The following is a 22,605-nucleotide window of genomic DNA, read 5'->3' as shown; positions in this document are numbered from 1 at the left end:
CTCCCTCCTCTCGCGCCCCCCCCCGCCCCCGGGGCCTTACAGCGGTCTCCCGCGTGGACCGCAGGCATCGTTGAGGGCTTCACGGAGGAGAGAGCCGGCCTGCAGGAGGCGCTGGGCCGGAAGGAGGCAAGTGAGCAGGGCCTGGTGGCTGAGCTGGAGGGCCTGAGGCAGCAGTTGCAGTGCGCGGCCCGGCGGCAGGCGGAGCTGCAGGAGGAGAACACCATGCTGTGGAGCCAGAAGGAAGCCTTGGCTGTGGAAGCCGGAGAGAGGGAGACCGGTAAGGAGGCCGAGCTGTAGCTGGGGGCGCGGGCCGAGCTGCAGCTGGGGGCGCGGGCCGAGCTGGGCTGGCTGGATGCGAGGCTTTGAGGTCAAAGAGGACGAGGTTGCTGGCTCGCGGGGCTGCATGTGGCTTGAGGGTGGCTGCGGTGGCTGACTGTGCTGTAGGAAAGGCTGTGACTCTGAGGCCGGGTTGCCTGGCCAGGGGGTCGCCCACCTATGTGCGGTCGTCAGCCTCGGCGTCCTAGAGGCAGTGGTCCAGCAGGGAGTGTTCGTTTGGGATCAAAGAATTGCAGTTTGGTGCGCGCAGATTCGGGTCCCACTAGGCAATAGAAACAGTCGGGGCTTTTGAGGGTGAGGATGGGGTGGTGGTGGGGGGGTTGCCTACAGAGAATTTAATTGGAGTCAGAGGCAGAAGCCATTCTGGGCCAAACGTGCCTGAGGGCCGAGGCCATCACGAGGGAGGAGAAGGCCCGTTACGGGGACGGGAGCAGGTGCGGTTCTTGTTGCGTCCCTGGAATCTCTGAGCTTCGGCCCAGGTCCCAAGTTCACGGCTCCCCTCGCTGGGGACCGGCTTGAGTTCCACTCCTTAATGGCCCCCAGGCTCCGTGTTAAAGCCCCTTGACGTGCTGACTCTGCTTTGTTTCACATTTCACGAGATAAATAGCCAAGAATGTGAAAAAAATGAGGGCTACTTAAAAATTTTCTTTAAAATTACCAGAAAAGTGTCTGTTAACCTTAGCTAGGAAGACATACGGTTTTGGTTTTTGTTCTTTTTTAACATCTTTATTGGAGTATAATTGCTTTACTGACATATAGTTTTAACAAAAGCAGGTCATTGTAGTTTCAGATTCTTGAGAATTTTAGATCTTAAAATATTTAACGTTAAAACATAAAAAGCTTAAAACGTGGAGCTTGGGCAGTGGCGGCGGTGGGGGCAGCCGGTCTGTGAGAAGTGATTGCGCTAGTCCAGGGCCTGTCTGGGGCGGCGCCTGCGCTCCGCCCGCTGAGGGCCCGCCTTCCTGTCCCTGCGGCCCCCATGGCCTGCCCGCCCCACCCCGCGCCAGCACGAGTCCGGCCAGGCCCACCTCTCTGCTGCCCCCACCGCACCGCAAAGGCGTCAGCGACCTTCTGACTTTCAGGGGCTCCTGCTGAGCCGCCACACCAAGCAACTCAGAAAACTCATTTCTCTTCCTCCAATTCTTCTTTCTAATTTTCCGATTAATAAACAAACAGTTGTCTGTTTAATTGGTTTCTGCCCTCGTCTTCGGTACCTCTTCTCTGCGAGACCCATGTTCACGCTCCCACGGCTCTTGAGTGGATGTGCGGGTCCGATGGGCTTGCAGGCTCTTGAAGCAGAGAGTGATTTGCGCCATCGTCTTGGTTTCCATCCGCATGGGTTATTAAAACTATTTATAGTCATCTCCAGACTTCATCTTCTTGTTTAGCTTTAACATATATAACATTCTTTTGTCTCTTTTCCATTTTTTGATGTGAACTTCTGATGGTAAAAAATTAACCTGCTTTCTTTTTTCCTTCCTTTGCTTTGTCTTTTTTTATACTTGAACTGTATCTGGTGGATGTTGTGCTAATTGGGAGCGGAGCCGTGGCATCTTCTCAGTTCTGTGTCTGCGGTGAGTCTGTTCCCATGTCTTCTCGGGGCTTCCTAGGACTTGCTCTCCCCACCACCTCGAGCTGGGGCAGGGCCGCCCCCTGCTGACTGTGCTGCCTTCCGCTTTGCTCGTGTGCTTGCTGCTTCTTCGTTCAGGTCGTGTCCTGGGTCCCCAGCACAGGAACCTGTCCCGCTTTCCCCTCTCTGCGCGGCCCCCAGGGACAGAGGCGTGTATGAGCACGTGAGCGCGTGTGCTCTGTCTGTCCGTGCCATGTGCACGGTGCTCCCTAAATGGCAGTAAGATGGGGGTTCTTTTCTCCTCGGCTCCCCACAGACTGGATGCTTTCAGAGAAGGACCGTGAGGGAAACTTTCCAAGACCTCGAGTGCCTGAAAGTTACCTTATTTCAACCTCATCCTTAAATGAAGTGGTAGCTGGAAAGACACAATTCTAGATTTGGTTTCTTTTACTTGAATACTTTGAGACTAAAAACCATTGTTTTCTTGCATCCGGACACCTGGTGGCACGTCTGATCGTGTTTCTTTGGAGGTGTTTTTAGAAGTTTCTCTTTGCTCGGATGTTCACACGTCCCGGAACCGTATCTGGAGTGGTTTCCCATGCCTGCCCTGCTCTGCCTGTGGCCGGGCGTTTGTTACATCTGGGGCTTTGTTGTCATTACTTCTTGGCGATGTCTCTTCCATGCGCACACTTTGCTGTCCCCAGACGCCCTGGGCCACACGTCCCAGTTGGGGCAGTGTCCTGGCTGGGGCCCCCTCCTGTTCCCGGGTGTTGGCGTCCCGGCCTGTGGGTCCGAGTGGTGGCTGGGCCCTCCCCGTCTGAGACCTGTGTTTGTTGTCACCGGCTCTCGTACCTCCAGCCTGCTCTCCCTGCGTGGGGCGTTAGGGCTTCAGAGTCGAGACCCTGTGGGAGATGCAGAGGTGTGGGGTCAGGCGAGCGGCCACGTAGCCCTAGGCCTGGTGCCTCCCCTGCGTCCACTGTGACCACCCCTCACCCCTGCAGAGAGGCCTGGCCCACCTGTGTGGTAGGGGCTGGCCGGGGGGGCAGATCCATGGAACCTTTTCCCGGACCCAGGCCAGTCTTCCCTCCTGCGTTTATTTTATCCCCAGGAAATTCTCGTGTTTCCTTTGGGTCCTCTCGGTTTGCTTTCATCTTTACGTGGTTAACCCACCTTAGTTTCTCACTGTTGTCTGGTCCCTGTCTCTACCTGCCCAGCCATCTGGGGACTCCCGGTGCGCTGCCGCTCTGCAGGAGCCCGCCGGCCTGGCACCCGGCCTTCCCTTCCCTCCCAGGCGCGGTCCTGGGGTCCACTTGGTCCCGATTCTGCTTTGGCTCCTCGTGAACACCGGCCAGCTTCCGAAGGGCGGGCGGTCCTGGCGCCCGTGGGGGAATTCAGCTCAGCCTCACCTGTTCTCGTGGGTCTCGCGCCCGCCTTCAGCGCGATGCCATCTGTCTTCTGTGTTTTTCCTTGTTGTCTTTAAAAGTCAGCAGCAATGCCCCTGGGAGCCGGGAACTGCTGGGACACAAGGGCCAACGGTGGCCTTAGTCTCAGCAGAGATCCAGCGGCTTACGCTGCAGCCGTTACTCACCCTTACGGTCCTGGAGGTGGGAATCCAAGGTGAAGGTGCCGGCACAGTCACCTTCTGGTGCAAGCCCGCCTCCCACTCGTGGACGCGCCTTCTCGCTGGGCCCTCACGTGCAGGAGGGGCAGGAGCTCCATGGGGCCTCTTTTATAAGAGAAGCACTCGTCCCCTCATGGGGCTCCACCCTCAGGACCTCATCATCTCTGGAGGCTCCACCTCCAAACACCAGCATATGAATTCTGGGGGCACAACATTCGGACCAAGCAGTGGCATCATGGAAATAACGCACGTTTCAGAGGTTGTCCAAGGCCTGGCATCAAGGCCACAACATTTCCTGTAGTCCTGCTGCTGACATTTTCCCTTCTCTTATTTCTAACTTTCATATCCTAAGTCACCCAGTTTTCTGTTTTCATTTCTGAAAATGCTGTGTGTTTTCATTTATAGGCACTCCTGTTTCTATAGCACGCAAGGATTCAGGTTTGTAAAAGCAAATGAGTGATTTCTGTGTGATATGCTATATGTTTGCATCAGGTTTTGCCAATTTTTTACTAAAGAGGACAAGTACTTAGCTTTTGTGGCAAACTACTACATGAAAGATAACTTTGATCTTCAATATTCATACATAAAAATGGGCAAGCATTTCTCTCACGATGCTTAACTGCAGTTACTGAGCCGCAGGAAGCCTGTCTTGCCATAGTCGTCCTTGGGCTGGGGGCCTGCACTGGGGGCCCCAGGAGGTCTCCTGATTCTGGGGTTGGCCCTCTGTGTGGCCTTAATGGCCGCATGGACACCTCCCCTCAGTCCTGCCTGCATGAAGGCTGTGTGACCCTGAAGTGGGTCTTGTCTGGGTGGCTGACCAGGCAGCACTGGTCATCACAGCCGTGACACATGAGCCCTGGTTTCGAGTCTCTGAGGCCCGTGAAGGACATTGTTCTAATTGCATGTTTAAGCCTAATTTGCCATCGTTGCTGACTTGTTAGCCTGGAAGTTTATTGAGAATGTTATATCAGTGGGGGTGATAGTTTGTCTTAAAAGACAGATTTATACAAACCAACATAATTAACTTTGGAAAGCTGGTGAAATGTAAATACAAACATATGGGTTTAACATTTCAGTTTCAGGATAGTTTCAACACTTTGGGATCCGTTGCAGGGAGACCTCTTTTCCAAAGATGCTTATTAACCTGTCGTTTCCCTTGGATCGTGGCCTCGTCGCCCCATCCATTTTAGGTCGGCTTTAGATTTGCTGACGGCGCAACCCTTTTCTTCAAGACAGGTCACCCCCGGGTGCGTAGGGAGGAGGCCTGTGCGGTCAGCACATCAGCTGGGAACCTCCCCAGCGGGGCTGGTGTTCCCTCTGGTGGAGGTTTTAAGTTACATTTTATTTTTCCATGTTGGAGAATATACGTGAAGGCAGAATTCCCAGAAAATTACCTGATACATCATTTGGGGACACAAAGATGTATTCTCTTCTCAGGCTTAAAATTTTTTATTTTAGCCAATTTTCGTTTAAAAAGTATAATTTTTCCTTCCTCCCTCCCCTCCACCCCCCCGCAGAAGTACTCAGCTTTGTTTTCAGTGGGTTTTGGCAGAACTGTGGCTGTTTACTAGAACGTGGGCTCGGGATCTGACAGGTCGAGGGTGCACATCCGTCCTGTTGAGGCGGCTGTGTCCTTGGCTGAGTCACACGCCTGTGGGGGGTGGAGGGGTACGCACGCCGCCCGCCGCGCTCCATCGCTGGAGAAACGCACGTCTCCATGTTTCTGCCGGCACACGGCGCCCTGAGCTGGGCTCCTCAGCTGTTTCCTCGGCACCTTTAGCTCTTCAGAAGGAAGTGGAGTCTCTCACCAAGGAGCAGTCGGAGACCAAGGAGCAGTCGGAGAAGGACCGTTCAGCTCTGCTCTCCCAGATGAGGCTTCTAGAGGCCGAGCTGGAGGAGCAGCTCTCTCGGCAGCAGGCGTGCACCCGGCAGGCCGAGGAGCTTTCCGCCCTGAGGCAGCAGATGGGCTCCCTGGACCAGCACCTGCGCCGCCAGCGCCAGTTCATGGATGTAAGAGTCTCGAGCGATAAGTTTATTTGCATCACCGGAGGTCATCTTCGTAGCATGAACTTCTCTCCAGGTTGTTAAGCAGCTTCCGTGCTGGCGTCGGGATGAACGTGAGCACGGCCTGGCGGACGGCGCGGGGGCTGTCCACGCGCATCTTGCCCTGGTCCGGGCTGGCGTCTGCCGGCCCCTGCTGTCTGCTCTCTGTCTCTCCTTCTGCCCGTGTCTCAGAAGCCGCCCCGCGCCCACCTGGCGGCTGCGCCTCTTCATGTGGCTCCGTCATTCGCGGTGCCCATGACAAGGGGGCCCCTTCCGCCCGGTCCCGTCCTCCGCTCCTGCGTGCAAAGGGCGGTGGGGACGCGCGGGGAAACGGTCCAAACAGGCTGCCTCTCGCGACAGGCGCAGGCGGTGGAGCGGGAACGCGAGCGTGAGGACTTCCAGCGGGAGATCCAGAGGCTGGAGGAGCAGCTCCGCCAGGCAGCCCGGCCGCGCCACCCGGGTCCCCGCGACAGCGACGTAAGTCAGCCCGCCCACCGCATCGGGCCCGCCCGTGGGGAGCTTTGTCTGCGCCGCTTTCAAAAAAACCTTTACCTTTAAACCCTTTTTTGCCTTCCATGTACACGAAAACGGCCACGGGTGCGGCTGGATGGTGAGGTGCGAGTGCTCCGTGCTTGTCTGTGTCTGTCCGTCGTCCGTTCGCTCGCTCGGAGCTGCCGCCCCTCGCCTGTTCTCCGCATGACCAGACAGGGAGGGGTTGGTGCGTGGGGCCCTGGCTCCGGTTTGTTTTTCTTGCTTTGTTCTGCTTGGGTCGGATCTGTCTGCCTCCTCCTGTCTGAGGTCGCTGTGGTTGATTTGCTTATTCTTTTTAAAAATTAAACTTACTTTGAGATGATTGTGGATTCACTTGCAGTTAGAGGAAATAATAAGACCAGTTCCCCCCGTGGTGATGTCCTGCAGGAGGTCCCAGCCAGGGTGTGGACATGCAGACAGGAGACGGCACCCGCTCCCTCCCACCTGCTAATCCGCGCTCTCTCCAAAGCTTTGTAATTTCTAGGCTGTTGTGCAAACGGACCTTAGGTTGCACTCAGCCTGCTTCTCGACCCTAACCCAGGCGGTGCTGTATCTATCTGTGCTCAGTTCTTTTTTTTTTTTTTTTTTTTTTTTTTTACTGCTCAGTGGCTTTCCATTCCTGCCTCTCAAAATTTTATTTTATTTTACTAACAAATTCTGTGTTATTTTTTGTGTATCATTTTACAGAGAGAATTCTGTCTTATTCTTTCACCAGGCTTCACTGTGCAGCGTGGGTCTAGAAAACCATGTAGAGGATCAGTTTTCTCACAGTTGTGTTGTTGTACTCTTTTTAATTTGCGAGGTGGGTTGTTTTTTTTTTTAAACTATTGTTTCTGAAGCATTTTCTGTGGTTTTTAGATTGAATTGTTAGAAGAAAAATTGAGAGAAAAATCAGATGGACTTAATGAACTGATTATAAAGAAAGAGTTGGCAGATAGACAAGTATTAATCCAGGAAGAGGAGATTAAACGTCTGCAGGAGACGAACGCCAGCACCACAGGAAAACTGATGCAGCTTCAAGGAGAACTGGAGAGACAGCGGAAAGCTGCGAGGGACCTGGAGCAGGTGAGTGTGCGGTTCCAGGGCGGAGGGGGGCGGCCGGGGGGAAGCTGCTGTGGCGGGGCTTCCTTTTCCCCGCAGACCCCCAGCTCTGACTGCTCCGCTGTGGGCACAGGGTCACCAAGCGTGTGGGGGTCTCCCCAGTCCCCAGCGACCCCAGCTGGGTGTCCTACGACTTAGCTCAACTCTGACACCGTCTACCTGGAGATGGCGTCAGATCCCACAGCTTAAGGGCTCAGTCCCACAGCACTGTCCCCGCACCCAGATGCCCACCTCAGGTCCAACTTTCATAAGTTGAGGATCCCACGACCCCCTCCTGGGTTTCGACGAATTTGCTAGAGTGGCTCACAGAACTCAAAACATTTTACTTCCTGGGTTGCCAGTTTATCATAAAAGGATGCAATTTGGGAACAGCCAGATGGAGGAGGTGCAGAGGGCAGGTGGGGAGGGCGCACTGACCCAGAAGCTCCTGGAAACTCACCCTTTTGGGTTTTGTGGAGGCTTCATCATGACGCCATGATTGGCCATTGGTGATGGATTCACCCTTCAGCCCCTCTCCCCTCCCTGGAGGCCAGGGCTGAGACTGAAAGTTCTGACCCTTTAATCCCATGGTCAGTTCCCCTGGCAACCAGCCCCATCCTTCAGTGGCCTGGGACTTCCCCAAAGTCACCTCTGTGACACAGGCTCAGATGTGACTGGAGGGGCTTGTTGGGAATGTAGGGCACCTTCGTCACTCTCATCGCTCAGGGAGCGCCAAGGTGTCAGGCGCTCTGTGCCAGGCCTCGGACAGAGACCAGGTGCATGTCCCTTATTGTACATCACAGTGTCGCATTTAGTGTAATAACATTTCATACCAGTTTGTGTTTTTTTTTGTTTTTTTTTTTTTTTTTGTGGTACGCGGGCCTCTTACTGCTGTGGCCTCTCCCGCTGCGGAGCACAGGCTCCGGACGCGCAGGCTCAGCGGCCATGGCTCACGGGCCCAGCCGCTCCGCGGCATGTGGGATCCTCCCAGACCCGGGCACGAACCCGTGTCCCCTGCATCAGCAGGCAGACTCTCAACCCCTGCGCCACCAGGGAAGCCCTTCATACCAGTTTTATAGCACTCCTTTGTCTCTTAAGCACTCTTGAGTTTATCCCTAGTAATTAAGTAAATCTTCAAGATTTTAGGTTTAGAAAGCTTATTTTATTACATACTTTACATAGAGCCTAGTTATAATTATTTTGATTTTTGAGTTAGGAATTTATGTCAGCTCCTCAGTGAAAACACCTCCGGTGATAGTTCTTCTCGTTGTAGTTTGGAATTATGCCTCAGTGATGTGCACGTTCTCGTGTCTAAGAGTTTAAGATGAGGTGGGAAAGCTGCATGTGGGCAGGTCCCCTGATTGGGAGTGGGGCAGGGCGGGGCAGGAGGGCCTTTCCAGTCAGCGCTGCCCCTCTTTTGCACATTTAGCCCGAAGGAATCCAAGTTTCTTGTATCTCGTGTCACCGGGGGTTTAAAGGTTACTTGAAAGTCTGAGGCTCAGTAAGAAATTTTATTTTGGAATCGTTTTGGCTCTAAGAAAATCCTGGCTCGAGGAGGAGAGTTTTATCAGGTGTCTTTGGTTTGAAAATGCTATGACCGTTAGGTGAAGCCCAGGCCCCTTCTTGAGGATGTGCTGTGGGGGAAGGACTCCCAGCACAGGCCCTGTGGCTCCTGAGTCCGCCAGCTGCTCGCTCTGTCCGCCCTTTGCTTGGGGACCGTTCTGGGTGGCTCCCTCCCCCAGCCAACAGCTTCTGAGCTTACTAGGCACCAGGGTGTAGAAAATGCCTTTTTTTTCCTCTACAAAGTTGGACCATGTGTACAATTTTGGATGCTATTTCTTCCCCACTTAATATGTTGTGACCATTCTATCCATATTAAATGTTCCTTGAAAACTTTAATGGGCTGCTAACATTCATTGTATGGATGTGTTGTCAGCCATTGCCCTGTCCTTTGTCAGGTTCTTCCCAATTAAAACAATTTGCTGACAGTCTGGAGACCCTTTTGGTACCTTGTTGAATAATGACTGGGATTACTTCCTTGCAGTGGAATCTCGGGCGCACGCGGCGGCTCTGTTTGCGCTGCACCCTCCCCTAGGCAGGCGTCTGCTCTGGAGCATGGCTGGGTCTGTGGATGGTGTGTCTGGCATGTGCAGGTGTGCGCAGGTGTGCTCCAGAAGGGCTGAGGATGACCTACACTTTAATAACAAGCTGCAGTTTGAGGCCCCCGGTTTCCTGAAACACTTGCCTAAAATAAATCTTTTTTTCTTAAATAGGACAAAGAGGCGTTACAGGAACAGCAGATGAGTAACTTGCTCCTGGTGTCCACACTGCAGTCTAAACTGGATGAGGGCAAATGCCTGGGGTCACCTGCGGGCAACCGTCCTGATGATGCAGAAGTCCAGCCGGAGGCGGTGCACAGGACGCTGCTGCAGCATGAGGACGAGGTGCGTGTGGGGCGGGCCTCGCGGGAGCGTCCCCTCACTGCTCCGTGTCTGCTGGTGGCCTCCCCTGCGCTTCTGTGTAGAGGGCAGGACATCCAAGCGATACAGTTTGTGGGCTTGCCACTACTGTGTACGCTTTGTAATTTTAACCTTTCTATGTGGATTATAGGACAGTAAGTTTTTCTGGCACGTACTTTAAATCTTTCAAAGTGATTTTAATAATTATTAAATCGATTAGAATATTAGGTCATTTTTAATGCTTACCTTTAATGCAAGGTTTTGGACTTAAAAGAACAATTAGAAAAAATTAAAGGTGACTTAGTAAGTGAAAACGAAGAAGTACTACACCTGAACTTGAAATTAGCCATGCAGGACAACAGCACTGTCGTCAGCATCAGAGAGCTTCAAGGAGAGAATGCCAGTTTGAAGGTAAGCGAGAAAAACCCACCGACTCTGCCTGTGTCAACCGTGTACGCGCTGTGACCTGGAGTGACCATCAGCTGTGGGCAGTTGGCCTCGGGCTCCCCCACATTCGTGTGCCCTCCTGCTGAGACAGAAGAGGGGCCTTATGCTGGCACCCCTGGGCCAGCTCTAAAGTGTGCAGCGGGGCCAGCTTCTAGGGACCACTAGTGGGAATCAGAGTCACCTTGACTGGTGACGTTCATCTCCTTCACCTCCTGCACCAAACTCTGCTTCCTATTTGCAAGTCCTTTAAAGGGTTCTTGTTGGAGTAAAGCTGCAGGAGAGGCCCTTCCCTAGTGACAGAAACTGTGAAGAGGAGATAAGTCATAACTTAGGAACCGTGTGACTACTTTGGGCTCCGTTCTAGAAGAGGTGATTTCCAGGACCTAGTTGCTTCCTTCTAGGAGCAGAAGAAACTGTTTTAAGTCTTCTCTATTATCTTAATGTAATTGTGCTTTTGAAGCAAAAAATAAAAACAACCTCTGTATAGTGCAGACGGCAACCAAAGTCGTAAAGAGAACATCACCTTCAAAGATGGCCTTGAAATAGTTGAGTTTAGACTCACTTGTTGCCTGTGGTTGCAGCCTGGCGGTCGTTGGACGAGTGTGAACTCACCGCATTGAAGGAAGTCGAAGGGTCGTGTCATTTATGCCTGTTCCTCACAAAGGTTACATCTTCATGACTGTAAAATAATCTTTAGTGAAAATGGAGTTTTAGGCCGAAGGACTGGTTGTCCTTTCGGTGGGAATTCTTCCTTAATTAATAGATGAGTGGCAGATAAGAGCACACTTTGCTTGTTCTTTGGTGATTGCTTTGAAACGAGTTGCCTAGAAAAATGCAGTAATTGATTTTTGAAAGCTGAACTAATATGTCATTTTAGGCAGAAAGCACTTTAATAGAAAAACATTTTCAAATTGAGTGTTAACTATTTAAAACTGTAGGCTTATTTAATTAGGAGATTTTGCATCTGCGAGGTCAGGGGACTGTTTCCCATAGTAACGCTTTCTTGGCATTATTATCATTGTTATCATTTCCACAGGCATTTCTGCAAAACAGAGAAAGGGAGATGACGTGTGTGAGTGAGTAGGCCGAGGCGTAGCTGGCCGGGACGGGGAGTGGCGCTCTCAGTGAGGTGGGCGTGCCTGGCACTGTGTGCAGGACCGCAGTCTGATCTGGCATCTTAGGCGTTACGTTCTTGGTAGTTTGTAGGGTGTCTGGGGGTCAACAGGGGCCTGTGTGTCCTTACACAAAGGTTATAGTGTTTTTTGGGTTTTTTTATTAATGTTGGAGGAGGGTTTAGAGATGGTGGGGCTGTAGAGTAAAAAGGAGTTTTGTCTGCAGTTCTTCATGACCGCACATGTTGCAGTGACAGAGGCTATTGGGAAATCAGTGATCTGCGTTGGTACCTTATATATGTGGCAAAATTGTACAATATCCTTTTGTGTTACTTTGAGGAACGCCTTTAAAACCAATGACTAGTTTTTTTAAGGAGATTGTATCAGTTATTTGTCCTTGGTACTCTAGAGTGAGCCATGTGAGTATAATTTTACATACTAAAAAAATCGTAAATATTAAAAATAGCTTATGTGATAAGGAAAATACTTTAGTTCCATTAAGAATAGAAAACTATTATAAAGACAATCCCAAATATTTTCTTTTGGGATTTTTGTTTATTTCTAGACATGTAAATTTGTACATCATTTGTTTTATGTAATTTTACTCATTTTTTGTGAAAGTGTCGACGATATCTTTACTTTGATATAATAAACCAAAATTCCATTCGTAGGACTGACTCTCGTTAGATTTCTAATTCTGTGAAAGAAACCACGTTTTGTTATATTTTCTGACCTTATTTTGTGTCAGTGAAGGTTTTCATCATTTAGAATCATGGTACCGTTAGGTTTTTTGGAATGCTGTACACTTATGTTCCCACCACTCTTTGTTAAGACCTCTTCTGATGTGGTTATTGTTCTTTCTTTTCTGTGCTTCCTTCTCCAGCAGCTACTTGACATCCTAACACCTTATTCTCAACATGTATTGTCCCTTCCTTCATTATTTATTCTAATACTTGGATTAGTGTGGTTTCTTTAATTTTATCATTTACTCTCCCCCTTATTCTATAATTTTCAAGGAGGAGGTCTTGAACATTTTTTATTAAATGTATTCCTAAGTATCTTAGGTTTGTTGCACTATTGGAAATGGGCTTACATTTATTTTTATTATCCAGTTGTTTGCCATGAGTATATACACATTAACCTTGTAGTAACCTTGTATCTTGTTACCTTGCTAAACTCATATATACTAGTAGTGTTTTTATAGATTTCTAGGGCTTTCTATGTAGAAGAGTACACCGTCTGCAAATAGACAGTTTTGTTTCTTTCCAGGCTTTGTCCTTTATTTCTTTTCCTTTCTTATTACAACGACTAGCACTTCCAGTGTAGTGTTAAATAAAACAGGTGAGAGCAGTCATCCTTGCCTTATTCCTGATCTTGGAGGAAAGTGTTCATTGTTTCGCCATTAAGTATAATGTCAGCTGTAGGTTTTTCATAGATATCTTTAATCAGATTGAGGATGTTCCCTTTTGTTTCTGTGTTGCTTCCTCTAAATCTTTTGAAATATTTATATTATTTTTCTTTTAACTCTTCTAATAGGGTTAGCTACATTGAGTGATTTTTGAAGGTTAAGCCAACCTTACATTCCTAGGATGAACTCTACTTGGTGGTGATGAACTACCCTTTTAATATATTGTTGGATTTGACTTGCTGATCTTTTTATAGTGGATTTTTCATCTGTGTTCATTGAGCAACTTTTTAAAAAAATATATTTTATCAGGTTTTGGTATGAAGGTTTTGCTGGGCTTACAAAATGTTGGAAATTTTCCCACTTTCTTCTTTTTCTGAAAGAGGTTATTTAAATACATGTGATTTCTTCTTTAAATATTTTAATAGAATGCCCAGTGAAACCATCTGGCCCTGCAGGCTACCTAAGTGGTGAGGTTTTTGGTAATGAATTCAGTTTCTTTAAACCTGAATTTTTAAAGATTTATATAGGGGTGTTTAGATTTGTATAGGGGTGTTTAGATTGTATAGGGGTGTTTAGATTGTATAGGGGTGTTTAGATTTCTGTTTTATCCTGTGTTAATTTTGACTGGTTGTGTTTTTCAAGGAGCTTGTCCATTTCATCTAAATTGTCAAATTTCTTGGCATGAAGGAGTTTATAATCTTTCCTTATTAGCCATTTTCTTATTAACCATTTTCTTATTAACTCATCGAATAGCCGTAAGTTATGCATTGATGACCCTTTTTTCAGTCCTGATATTGATGAATTTGTGTTTTCTCTTTTTCCGAGGTCTCTCTAGCCTAAGGGTTTATCAGTTTTACTGGTGTTTTAAAAAAACAGCTTTTGGCTTTTTACTAGTTTTCTCAATTTTTTTCCTATTTCTTTGATTTCTCTTATTTTCATTATTGGATTCCTTCTACCTCCCTTGGGTTTATTTTACTCTTCTTTTTCTAGCTTCTTTAGGTGAAACCTTAAGTCACTGTTTTCATTTATTTATTTATTTTATTTATTTGACTGCGTCGGTTCTTAGTTGTGGCATGTGGGGTCCTTCACTGTGGTGCGTGGGCTCTTTGTTGCAGTCTGCGGGCTCCTCTCTAGTTGTGGCACATGGCTTCCAGAGCGCACAGGCTCAGTAGTTTTGGCGCACAGGCTTAGTTGCCCCGTGGCATGTGGGATCTTAGTTCCCCAACCAGGGATTGAACCTGCATCCCCTGCACTGGAAGGTGGATTCTTAACCACTGAACCACCAGGGAAGTCCCGTCACTGATTTTAGACAGTCCTTATTTTTTTGATAAAACCATTTCTTATCTGTAAATTTTTCAGGGTATTTTAAAAAAAATTCACACACACTAAAATTCACTTTTTGGTGGATAGTTCTTTGAGTTCTGAAAAATGCATTTAGTCCTGTAATCACCACCACAAACAAGACACGGTACAGCTCCCCACTCAGAAAGTCTCCCTGTGCTGCCCCTTTGTGGTCACCAACCCCACGCCCAACCTCTCACAGCCACTGATCTGCTCTTCAGCTCTACAGGTTGTGCCTTTTGCAGAATGCTATGTCAAGTCACTTAGCATAATATGTTTGAAATTCATCCATGTTGTTGCGTGTGGCAGTATTTTGTTCCTTTATTTCTGAGTAATACTGTCTGGATGTCCCATGGTTTATGCATTCACTCATTGACATATGTTTGGATTGTTTCTAGGTTTTGGCAGTTATGAATTGAGCTGCTGTAAACATTCATGTGCAGGTTTTTGTGTGAAAATAAGTTTCCAGTTCTTTAGGGTAAATACCTGTGAGTAGAATGGCTGATTCTTATGTAAGTATATGTTTAACCTTAAAAGAAACTGCCAAACGGTTTTGCAAAGTTGCTCTACCATTTTACATTCCCAGCAGCAGCGTATGAGGGCTCTAGTAACCATGTCCTCATCAGCACTTGGTATGGTCAGTCTTTTTCACTTGTAGCCATTTTAATAGGTGTGTAGTGGTATCTCCTTATAGTTTTAATTTGCACTTCCTTAAGGACTAATGATCTTTAGCGTCTTTTTATGTGCTTGTTTGCCATCCATATTGTGGTGAAATGTTTGTTCAAATCCTTTGCTACTTTTTTTATTACTGTTTTTTAATTGAAGTATAGTCGATTTGTAATATTATATTAGTTTCAGGTATACAAGATAGTGATTCAATATTGTTGTAGATTCTACTCCATTTAAAGTTATTACAAAATAATAGCTGTTATATTTCCCTGTGTCGTACAATATATCCTTTTTGCTTATTTATTTTATATAAAGTAGTTTGTGTCTTAATCTCATACCCCTGTCTTGCCCTTCCCCCTTCCCTCTCCCCACTTGTAATCACTAATTTGTTCTCTATATCTGTGAGTCTGTTTCTGTCTTGTTATATACATTTGTTTATTTTATTTTTTAGATTCCACATATAGGTGATAACATGCAGTATTTGTCTTTCTCTGTCTGACTTATTTCACTAAGTATAATACCCTCTAGGTCCATCCATGTTGTTGCAAATGGCAGAATTTCATCCTTTTTTATGGCTGAGTAGTATTCCATTGTATATATGTGCTACATCTTCTTTATCCATTCATCTGTTGGTGGACACTTAGGTTGCTTCCTTATCTTGGCTATTGTAAATAGTGCTGCTATGAACAGTGGGGTCCGTGTATCTTTTTGAATGAGTGTTTTCATTTTCTTCAGCTATATACCCAGGAGTGGAATTGCTGGATCAGATGATAGTTCTATTTTTAGTTTTTTGAGGAGCCTCCTTATTCTTCTACGCAGTGGCTGCACCAATTTACAGTCACGTCAACAGTGTGCTAGGATTCTCACATCCTCACCAACATTTGTTATTTGTGTTCTTTTTGATGGCAGCCATTCTGACAGGTGTGAGGTAATATCTCATTATGGTTTTGATTTTCATTTCCCTGATGATTAGTGATGTTGAGCATTTTTTCATGTGCCTGTTGACCATCTGCATTTCTTCTTTGGAAAATCGTATGTTATGGTCTTCTGCCCGTTTATTTTTGGCTGCACCTCAGGGCATGCAAGTTCTTACTTCCCTGAGCAGGGATCAAACCCGTGCCCCCTGCAGTGGAAGCGCGGAGTCCTAACCACTGGACTGCGAGGGAAGTCCTTCTGCTCATTTTTTAATCAGGTTGTTTGTGTTTTTGATGTTGAGTTGTATGAATGGTTTATATATGTTGGATATTAACCCTTTATTGGTCATAATATTTGTAAATATTTTCTGCCATTCAGTAGGTTGTCTTTTTATTTTGTCAATGGCTTCCTTTGCTGTGCAAAAGCTTTTAAGTTTATTTAGGTCCCATTTGTTTATTCTTGCTTTTGTTTCCTGTGCTTTAGGAGACAGCACCAAGAAAATATTGCTACAATTTATGTCAAAGAGTGTTCTGCCTGTGTTTTCCTCTAGCAGTTTTATGGTTTCCGGTCTTGCATTTAGGTCTTTTTTTTTTTTTTTTTTTTTTTTTTGCGGTTTTTATGGAGCTATATATATATATATTTTATAACTTATTTTTATTTTTTATTTTATTTATTTTTGGCTGTGTTGGGTTTCGTTGCTGTGCATGGGCTTTCTCTAGTTGCGGTGAGCGGGGGCTACTCTTTGTTGCCATGCGCAGGCTTCTCATTGCAGTGGCTTCTCTTGTTGCGGTGCGCGGGCTTCAGTAGTTGCAGCACACGGGCTCAGCAGTTGCAGCACGTGAGCCCTCGAGCACATGGGCTTCAGTATTTGCAGTGCGTGGGCTCAGTAGTTGAGGTGTGCAGGTTCTAGGCACGCGGGCTTCAGTAGTTGTGGCTCGCGGGCTCTAGAGTGCAGGCTCATTAGTTGTGGCACATGGGCTTTGTTGCTGTGTGGCATGTGAGATCTTTCCGGACCAGGGATTGAGCCCGTGTCCCCTGCACTGACAGGTGGATTCTTAACCACTGCAGCACCAGGGAAGTCCTGTGCACTTAGGTCTTTAATCCATTTTGAATTTATTTTTGTATATAGTATTAGAGAATGTTCTAATTTCATTCTTTTACATGTAGCTGTCCCGTTTTCTCAGCACCACTTATTAAAGAGGCTGTCTTTTCTCCATTGTATATTCTTGCCTCCTTTGTTGTTGATTAATTGACCATAAGGGTGTGGGTTTATTTCTGGGCTCTGTATTCTGTTCTATGGATCTGTGTGTCTGTTTTTGTGCCAGTACCTTGCTGTTTTGATTACTGTAGCTTCGTAGTGTGGTCTGAAGTTAGGGAGCATGGTACCTCCAGCTTTGTTCTTTTTCTCAAAATTTCTTTGGCAGTTTGGTGTTTTTTGTGGTGCCATATACATTTTAGGATTATTTGTTGTGGTTCTGTGAAACCTGTTGTGGGTATTTTCATAAGGAGTGCATTAAATCTATAGATTGCTTTAGGTACTATAGACATTTTAACAGTATTCTTCCAATCTCTGAACATGGAATATCTTTCCATTTCTTTGTATTATCTTCAATTTCCTTCATCGGTGTTTTATAGTTTTCAGAGTAGAGGTCTTTCACCTCCTCAGATAAGTTTATTCCTAGTATTTTATTCTTTTTGATGTTTTCTTTCTCTTCTGGTACTTCATTATTAATGTATAGAAAAAGCAACAGATTTCTGTATAGTAATCTTGTATCCTTAAACTTTACTGATTTCAGTTTAGTTCTAATAGTTTTTTGTTGGAGACTTTGGCGTTTTCCATATAAAGTATTAACATCATCTGCAAATAGTGATAGTTTTAGTTTTTCCCTTCCAATTTGGATGCCTTTTATTTCTTTTTCTTGTCTAATTGCTGTGGCTAGGACTTTTAATACTATGATAAATAGAAGTAGCAAGAGTGGGTATTATTGTCTTTTTCCTGATTTTAGAGGAAAGGCTTTCAACTTTTCACCAATAATATGATGTTAGCTGTGGATTTGTCATAAATGGCCTTTATTATGTTGAGATATATTTCCTCTTTACCAACTTTGATGAGAGTTTTTATCATGAATGGATGTTGAATTTTGGCACATACGTTTACTGCATCTATTGAGACAATCGTGTATTTTTATCCTTCCTTTTGGGAATGTGGTGTATCATATTGGTTGATTTACAGATATTGACTCCTTCTTGCATCCCTGGAATAAATCTCACTTGATCATTGTCTGTGATCTCTTAATGTATTGTTGGATTGGTTTTGCTAATATTTTGTTGAAGATTTTTACATCTATATTCATTAGAGATATTGCTGTAACTATCTTTTTTGGTAGTATGTTTTTTTGGTTTTGGTATCAGGGTACTGATGACCTCACAGAATAAGTTTGGGAGTGTTCCCTCCTCACCAACATTTGTTATTTGTGTTCTTTTTGATGGCAGCCATTCTGACAGGTGTGAGGTAATATCTCATTATGGTTTTGATTTTCATTTCCCTGATGATTAGTGATGTTGAGCATTTTTTCATGTGCCTGTTGACCATCTGCATTTCTTCTTTGGAAAATCGTATGTTATGGTCTTCTGCCCGTTTATTTTTGGCTGCACCTCAGGGCATGCAAGTTCTTACTTCCCTGAGCAGGGATCAAACCCGTGCCCCCTGCAGTGGAAGCGCGGAGTCCTAACCACTGGACTGCGAGGGAAGTCCTTCTGCTCATTTTTTAATCAGGTTGTTTGTGTTTTTGATGTTGAGTTGTATGAATGGTTTATATATGTTGGATATTAACCCTTTATTGGTCATAATATTTGTAAATATTTTCTGCCATTCAGTAGGTTGTCTTTTTATTTTGTCAATGGCTTCCTTTGCTGTGCAAAAGCTTTTAAGTTTATTTAGGTCCCATTTGTTTATTCTTGCTTTTGTTTCCTGTGCTTTAGGAGACAGCACCAAGAAAATATTGCTACAATTTATGTCAAAGAGTGTTCTGCCTGTGTTTTCCTCTAGCAGTTTTATGGTTTCCGGTCTTGCATTTAGGTCTTTTTTTTTTTTTTTTTTTTTTTTTGCGGTTTTTATGGAGCTATATATATATATATTTTATAACTTATTTTTATTTTTTATTTTATTTATTTTTGGCTGTGTTGGGTTTCGTTGCTGTGCATGGGCTTTCTCTAGTTGCGGTGAGCGGGGGCTACTCTTTGTTGCCATGCGCAGGCTTCTCATTGCAGTGGCTTCTCTTGTTGCGGTGCGCGGGCTTCAGTAGTTGCAGCACACGGGCTCAGCAGTTGCAGCACGTGAGCCCTCGAGCACATGGGCTTCAGTATTTGCAGTGCGTGGGCTCAGTAGTTGAGGTGTGCAGGTTCTAGGCACGCGGGCTTCAGTAGTTGTGGCTCGCGGGCTCTAGAGTGCAGGCTCATTAGTTGTGGCACATGGGCTTTGTTGCTGTGTGGCATGTGAGATCTTTCCGGACCAGGGATTGAGCCCGTGTCCCCTGCACTGACAGGTGGATTCTTAACCACTGCAGCACCAGGGAAGTCCTGTGCACTTAGGTCTTTAATCCATTTTGAATTTATTTTTGTATATAGTATTAGAGAATGTTCTAATTTCATTCTTTTACATGTAGCTGTCCCGTTTTCTCAGCACCACTTATTAAAGAGGCTGTCTTTTCTCCATTGTATATTCTTGCCTCCTTTGTTGTTGATTAATTGACCATAAGGGTGTGGGTTTATTTCTGGGCTCTGTATTCTGTTCTATGGATCTGTGTGTCTGTTTTTGTGCCAGTACCTTGCTGTTTTGATTACTGTAGCTTCGTAGTGTAGTCTGAAGTTAGGGAGCATGGTACCTCCAGCTTTGTTCTTTTTCTCAAAATTTCTTTGGCAGTTTGGTGTTTTTTGTGGTGCCATATACATTTTAGGATTATTTGTTGTGGTTCTGTGAAACCTGTTGTGGGTATTTTCATAAGGAGTGCATTAAATCTATAGATTGCTTTAGGTACTATAGACATTTTAACAGTATTCTTCCAATCTCTGAACATGGAATATCTTTCCATTTCTTTGTATTATCTTCAATTTCCTTCATCGGTGTTTTATAGTTTTCAGAGTAGAGGTCTTTCACCTCCTCAGATAAGTTTATTCCTAGTATTTTATTCTTTTTGATGTTTTCTTTCTCTTCTGGTACTTCATTATTAATGTATAGAAAAAGCAACAGATTTCTGTATAGTAATCTTGTATCCTTAAACTTTACTGATTTCAGTTTAGTTCTAATAGTTTTTTGTTGGAGACTTTGGCGTTTTCCATATAAAGTATTAACATCATCTGCAAATAGTGATAGTTTTAGTTTTTCCCTTCCAATTTGGATGCCTTTTATTTCTTTTTCTTGTCTAATTGCTGTGGCTAGGACTTTTAATACTATGATAAATAGAAGTAGCAAGAGTGGGTATTATTGTCTTTTTCCTGATTTTAGAGGAAAGGCTTTCAACTTTTCACCAATAATATGATGTTAGCTGTGGATTTGTCATAAATGGCCTTTATTATGTTGAGATATATTTCCTCTTTACCAACTTTGATGAGAGTTTTTATCATGAATGGATGTTGAATTTTGGCACATACGTTTACTGCATCTATTGAGACAATCGTGTATTTTTATCCTTCCTTTTGGGAATGTGGTGTATCATATTGGTTGATTTACAGATATTGACTCCTTCTTGCATCCCTGGAATAAATCTCACTTGATCATTGTCTGTGATCTCTTAATGTATTGTTGGATTGGTTTTGCTAATATTTTGTTGAAGATTTTTACATCTATATTCATTAGAGATATTGCTGTAACTATCTTTTTTGGTAGTATGTTTTTTTGGTTTTGGTATCAGGGTACTGATGACCTCACAGAATAAGTTTGGGAGTGTTCCCTCCTCTTCAGTGTTTTGGAATTGTTTGAAAAGGACAGGGATTAGCACTTCCTTACATGTTTGGTACAGTTCCCCTGTGAAGCTGTCCGTTACTGGACTTCCGATTCTTTTGCTAATTTTTTAAAAGTTGGGTTCATTTTCTTATTGTTCAGTTTGGGGAATTCTTTATATCTTCTGAATACTTTCTTGATGTATGATCTGCAGATATTTAACCCACTCTGTGGTTTGTCTCTTTACTCTTCAATAGTATGTTCCACAGATCAAGACCTTTTTAGTTTTGATAAAGTTCAATTTATTAAATTTTTAAATGGGTTTTGCTTTTGGAGTTGTATCTAAGAGCTCTTCTCCTAACCCAAGACGACAAAAATATTCTCTTATGTTTTCACTTAGAAATTTCATAGTTTTGCTTTATATTCAAGTCTATGGTATACTCTATGTTTGGGCACATGGATGTCTTATTTTTCCAGCTCTGTTCAAACACTAATATTTTTTCCATCTAATTGCCTTTACACCATTCACAAAAATCAGTTAACCATATTTGTTTAGATATCTGAACTCTGTTCAGTTATATTGATCTAGGTTTCTCTTTCTTTACTAACATCACGCTATTTCTATTTCTATGCTTTTACAGTAAGTCTTGAAACCAGGTAATGTAAGTCATCCAACTTTTTCTGTTTACAAATTTGTTTTGGCTATTCTACTTCCTTTAACTTTCCATGTAATTGTAGAAGCAACAAAATGATATCTGCAAAAATGTCTTGCTGGTATTTTGATTGGGATTGCATTGAATCTCTAGATTGATCTGGAGAAAATTAACATCTTAACAATTTTGAGTCTTCCAAACTATGAACATGGTGTAAGTCTCCATTTATTTGTCTTCTTGGATTTCTTTCAGTGATGTGTGGTTTTCAATTTATATATCCTGCATATATTTTGCTAGATTTATATCTAGGTACTTTATTTTTTGTTGTGCTATCTTAAATGATATGTTCATTTAATTTTAATAATGTTGTGTTTTATTTAACGTTAAATTCTAATATGGTAGGTTATATTGATGAATTTTCAGATATTGAACCAGCCCTGAATCCCTGGAATAAACCCCACTTGGTCATGGTGTATGGTTCTTTTATATCTGCTGAATTCTATTTACTAGTGTTTTATTAAGAATTTATATATTCATCATGGATTTTGGTCTGTAGTTTTCTTGTGATATCTGTCTGGTTTGGGTATCAGGGTAATATTGGCCTCACTGAATGAATTGTTCCCTCTTCTGTTTTCTGTAAAAGATTATTCAGTATTAGTGCTATTTATTATTTAACTCATTACTGATGGGGGGATTTTTGCAGAAACTAACACCTGTGGCCAGCGATTTTTATTTTGGCCAGCCAAAAATAATTCTGTTATTTCAGTAACACTTTGCAGGTTATTACATTCAATAGTTACACCTGATGCACCTGTAAAGTCTCCTAATTTTTGTGAAATGTTGTCTTCAGTCCGCTCTTCTGTAGAATCAAAGGAGCATTCTCCAGCACCGTGAGTTTCATTTTCACTTTCCGTATTGGAATTAATCACTAAGGTTTTCTGTCTTTTTGTTGATCTAATATTCACATCATCTGAATCAGAACTATATTCTGAAGAATTATCATTTTCTGAGACACTAGTATATATGTTGCTCGGACAATCAGAGAAAGTATCTGCAAAAATTCACTGAAAAATTCTTCTTCACTCAAAATTTCACGAGGCGTTATTTTTGAAAATTTTACATTTATAACATACACGATGTTGGAACAAAAACCTAACAGAGCAAAATGTGAATGATAATGACAATCGTAAGTTGTATAATGAACCCTTGATGAGTTTTAAGCTTCAGCAACTTTGCACAGTGATGTTAATTGTATCACTCTCTAAAAATGTATTGATACGTCTCCAGCCAATAACATTTGGGTAACAAAAGACGTATGAATATGTCTCCTGTCAATAATGTGTTAATTGTTGAGTAACACCATCTGGGCCTGGCAAGTTCTCTTTTTGGTTTTTGGGGTTTTTTTGTGGTACGTGGGCCTGTCACTGTTGTGGCCTCTCCCGTTGCGGAGCATAGGCTCCGGACACGCAGGCTCAGTGGCC

The 22,605-nt window shown here is 44.4% G+C and overlaps 1 protein-coding gene across 16 annotated transcripts in view; it reads left to right on the top strand.

Moving 5' to 3' along the window:
* PCNT (pericentrin) overlaps nucleotides 1-22,605 on the top strand; it is a 111,832-nt gene that overhangs the window by 50,115 nt on the left and 39,112 nt on the right. For 13 of the 16 annotated variants that reach the window (XR_008618022.1, XM_055086490.1, XM_055086486.1 and 10 more), the window contains 6 exons: nucleotides 65-277; nucleotides 3,933-3,965; nucleotides 5,308-5,537; nucleotides 5,931-6,047; nucleotides 6,960-7,166; nucleotides 9,455-9,625. Coding sequence is in view for 15 of the 16 variants with exons in the window: in XM_055086490.1 (XP_054942465.1) it covers nucleotides 65-277; nucleotides 3,933-3,965; nucleotides 5,308-5,537; nucleotides 5,931-6,047; nucleotides 6,960-7,166; nucleotides 9,455-9,625 (971 nt within the window). In the remaining variant the exon portion in view is untranslated. The remainder of the gene's footprint in view (nucleotides 1-64; nucleotides 278-3,932; nucleotides 3,966-5,307; nucleotides 5,538-5,930; nucleotides 6,048-6,959; nucleotides 7,167-9,454; nucleotides 9,626-22,605) is intronic. The other 3 variants (XM_028492765.2, XM_055086482.1, XM_028492758.2) reach the window with 1 other exon arrangement.

This window comes from Physeter macrocephalus, chromosome 8, assembly GCF_002837175.3.
Source record: "Physeter macrocephalus isolate SW-GA chromosome 8, ASM283717v5, whole genome shotgun sequence".
Classification (NCBI taxonomy): Eukaryota; Metazoa; Chordata; class Mammalia; order Artiodactyla; family Physeteridae; genus Physeter; species Physeter macrocephalus.
Note: the sequence above shows the minus strand (reverse complement) of the source record. Positions and strands in the feature narration are given on the sequence as shown.